Source organism: Limulus polyphemus, unplaced genomic scaffold (genome assembly GCF_000517525.1).
Source record: "Limulus polyphemus unplaced genomic scaffold, Limulus_polyphemus-2.1.2 Scaffold344, whole genome shotgun sequence".
Classification (NCBI taxonomy): Eukaryota; Metazoa; Arthropoda; class Merostomata; order Xiphosura; family Limulidae; genus Limulus; species Limulus polyphemus.
In genome coordinates this window covers 282,378-286,283 of record NW_013665954.1, presented here as the reverse complement: position 1 = coordinate 286,283, position 3,906 = coordinate 282,378, and the positions used below count along the sequence as shown (strand labels likewise).

The 3,906-nt window shown below is 34.8% G+C and overlaps 1 protein-coding gene across 1 annotated transcript in view; it reads left to right on the top strand.

Moving 5' to 3' along the window:
- Positions 1-3,906, top strand: part of LOC106457545 (dual oxidase-like) — a 93,109-nt gene that overhangs the window by 45,678 nt on the left and 43,525 nt on the right. The window contains exon 6 of the mRNA XM_013916977.1: positions 3,403-3,476. Within this exon, the coding sequence (XP_013772431.1) occupies positions 3,403-3,476 (74 nt within the window). The remainder of the gene's footprint in view (positions 1-3,402; positions 3,477-3,906) is intronic.

Sequence of the window (3,906 nt, the reverse complement as noted above, 5' to 3'; positions counted from 1 at the left end):
TGGCAGCTGGCAAGAGAAGTAAAATAAAAAAGTTATTATCTATCTATCTATGGTTCACGTCCTTTAACCGCATAAAAATGCTTCGCACTTTGGAGCCGTGGAAGCAGTATAAGAGTGAGGGTGAAATCCTGCTATTCAATTAGAGTAGCTCAAGAGTTGACAATGAGTGCTGTTGATTAATTGTCTTCCCTCGAGTCTCTCAGTTCAAAATAAGGAAGGTGTAACGCCGCTAGATTTTTTGTAGTTTTCTGTGGATGTTCGAAACAAACAATTGATGCAGTTTGTAAACGTTTAGGTTCAATTACAACCCAGAATTAGGTAATAGTTAAATTTTGGACATTAACAACATTGCCCTACTACTAAATTACCATCGTAAGTTATTGCCATGGCAACTTGATACTGGTAATAACATGTTAAAATAAGCACTGATCAAGATAATGAACCAGCTCAATATTATCTACTCAATGCACAAGCTGAAAGCTATTTCACACAATGCATTTGAACTGTAAGTTAGAATGAAGCAGTTTTAAAAATGTGACCTATTTAAACATGCTTCTCTGTCTGTTATCATGAACTTTCAAATAAACGAATTCACTTTTCTGTAATTACAACACAATTAGATCAAATTTGAATTATCACGTAAAACTTAGAGATATGTATGTATATACATATAACATCACCATTTGAAAAAAATTTCAATACCACTAAATACTTTGAATAACCAGCAGTACAACTGATAAAGAGGTATGTGGATTATGTCCCAATTTGGGCGACCTCAAAGGGTGTGGCGGCTGACCCAACAACGGTCACCCGAGTTCTAATGGGTGTGTCATGTAGTGGTTTATTTAAAAGTGTTTAATCTTTTTGATTTATGTTTTTAAATAATGAGCCTGTATTAGCTCTTGCTACCCATAAATGACGGTTTATCTCAAAATTTCAAATGCTTGTTTAAAATAACGCATTAAACAAGTTTTTATTCGAACAATTGACATAAAACTTACATTATTAATTAATGGGGCAAGACTGTCATATGAATAGATCATGAAACACCCACAATATTAGCGAAAGTATGCTTACAATACGTTGGGCTTACTTTGCATTTACTGCTGGTCGTAAATACGCATTGTATTAGTTGTGTGCAAAGTATACATATATCATGTTAGATGTTTTATTTTTTTACATTCACTTAGGTGAGTGAAAATGTTATATATGTTTTTACCTTGCGCAAAGTTTGCATTCAAGATTTTAGACCCACGTTATACTTATTAATGTGGTTAAAGTTATTCACTCTACAGTTTTGACTGTTTTCATATTTTATAACAACTTACATCATTGTTATTAAGCTGGAATACAAAGGTTCTATATACATCATGAGCGATTTATTAGAACAGCAAACAATTTTATCAGACACCTGTCGAAAGATGCGTAATTCAGTATTTCACCTATCACAACACAAAACCTTACCAATATATACATAATAACAAAATGTAACATAAAATTATCATAAATAGCGTCTGTAACCTTATATCAGTTCATATTAAACATCCAGTACTTGGTTGGTCCTCCTTGTACTCTAATAACCTTCGCAAGGCGACGTGGCATGCTGTCAATGAAATTATTGATGTAATTCACCGTGATTTCATCCCAACTTGACATTAGAAGACGCTGCAACTCAGCTACAAAACCTGGTTTAGGGTTTTCAATAAAATCACAATCTGGAGACTTTGCTGGTTGTAACAATCTTGAAACGTCCTCCTGGTCGAGATAATCCTATACAATAAGTGCACTTTGGGCAGTGAAATTGTCATCATGGAAAACAAAGTTATTGCGAAACCTTGCCCTAGCATATGGCAGAAATATCGACTCCACGTAATGCCTTTAGGAGGCGCCATTGACGTTTCCCTGGAGAATATGAAGAGCAGTTTTCCACCTTGATGAATAGCTGCTCAAACATGTACCGCACCACCTCTTGTGGGAAAGACAGTCATACATCATCTGTTCTCCAGGCAAACGACGAACACGAATCTTACCATCAGCTTTAACAAGCCGGATACAAGACTCATCTGAAAAGATATGTCACCAGTGTCCTAACTGTAAGTTGCATGCTGTCTTGCTCGAGTAACACGATGAGGCGGGGAATTCTGGTTAATATCGGTTTACAGATAGCCCTTCTTGCAAAATAACCTCGTTTGGTCGGTCTCCTATTCACTATTCTTCTGGATACTCTGGAATGAATGCGTTCATTCCATTCCTTACTTTTATAACGCACCCATGACCTCATAGTGCGGGGCGCATTTCCATGGCACGGGATATGAATAATGGACCCTCAGATTCACAGTCCGGCACGTTAACCACTAGGCTATGTCCGTCCTACTTACTCATAAGTAATAGGAATATGGTTGTGCATTTCGATCTTTATATTATTATCATATGTTTCACGTTTTGATCCAAAAAATAGTCTTTCTTTGAGGTAACATAATCGACTTTTGTCAAAATTGCTTCGCCTTTTTTTATCATTCATACTTATAGGCTTAGACAGTTTTAGTGTGAGTATTTGCTTTTTACTGTAGGCAATTTTTTATGTAAGGCATAGTAAGATTCTGGTTACCCTCACACGTTACTAGGGGGAGATATACAGAAAAGTTGTATCACCCAAGCTATATTTCAAAACTTTTTCCGATGCCACCTTTATGTTTTTTGTAATAGACCAGGCGTGGCTTAGTGGTAGCATGTCAGGCTGCGCATCGAGGGCCAAATGTTAGCGACGATATACCGCTAAACATACTCGTCAGTTTCAGCCAAGAGTTTTATAAATGTTACAGTCAGAGGACAGGGCAGAGCCCCCTCTGATTGAAGTCAGAACCACTAATTTTGAACTAACCAGAAAATCCTGTTTTGGATTAGTTGTTGTTAAGTGCAAAGCTACACAGTGAGATTCCTGTGTTGTGTTCGCCACGGAAGTCAAAACCAGGTTTCAGACATTATAAGCCTTAAGATTTACCCGTGGTCCAAAAAAAATAACAGATAAAATATTGAAACCTTATTTAATATTGAATTCACCTAAATAATTTCCACAATATATATATAGTTTGTTTTTGCTCTATCGAGTAAAATATTCATGGAGAGTATATTAACCAAAATACCTCACTGCTCCTGTCACGAAATACTTGTCTTTCAGTACAGTGCACAGTTTCGAAACACTAGAAATCCACGAAGCGATTGTAACTAAACACTACATATGAATTCAGAATTGGAAATTTCAGTATGAATAACTCACAATTGTAATTTAAAAAAATGATAAAGGATAACAATAATGAAGAAAGAACATTTCTTACTGTTCCAACAAATTCTAGTATTAGTACAAAGCAGCTAATTATCAAATCTCTACACTTGCATTTACAGAATGTCATTATGTACGAGTTCTTGCCAGCCTTGATAGGAGAAGAAGTGACGGAGTATACAGGTGACAATCGTTGGTTTTATTTATTTATTATTATTTTGTTCATATTATTGGATTTGGTGTGACCATTACAAAATAACGAGAACAAGAAATTATTTTAGTGTTATTGAGTGCATAAAGATCTTGATGTACTTGTAGCATTATCATTTCTTAACTAAAATATATATAATTAAGTACCACGAATTAGTAGTAAACTCATAAAAGATTGATTTAATTTACTTGCAATTGTTTTGGAAAGTAATGTGAATAAAAGTAGAAACGCTGAAATGAATTAATTTTTATATATTTCTGAAAGAACTAACAATTTTACCGAAATAATTGACCAATTATGAACATCGGGATTTGTTTGAATAGTTCCGAAGATTACCTATCTTGTAAATAAGTAAATGTATCATACTTCGTTCAAACATGTCTTCACACTAAGTACGTGAGTGATTATTAAAAAC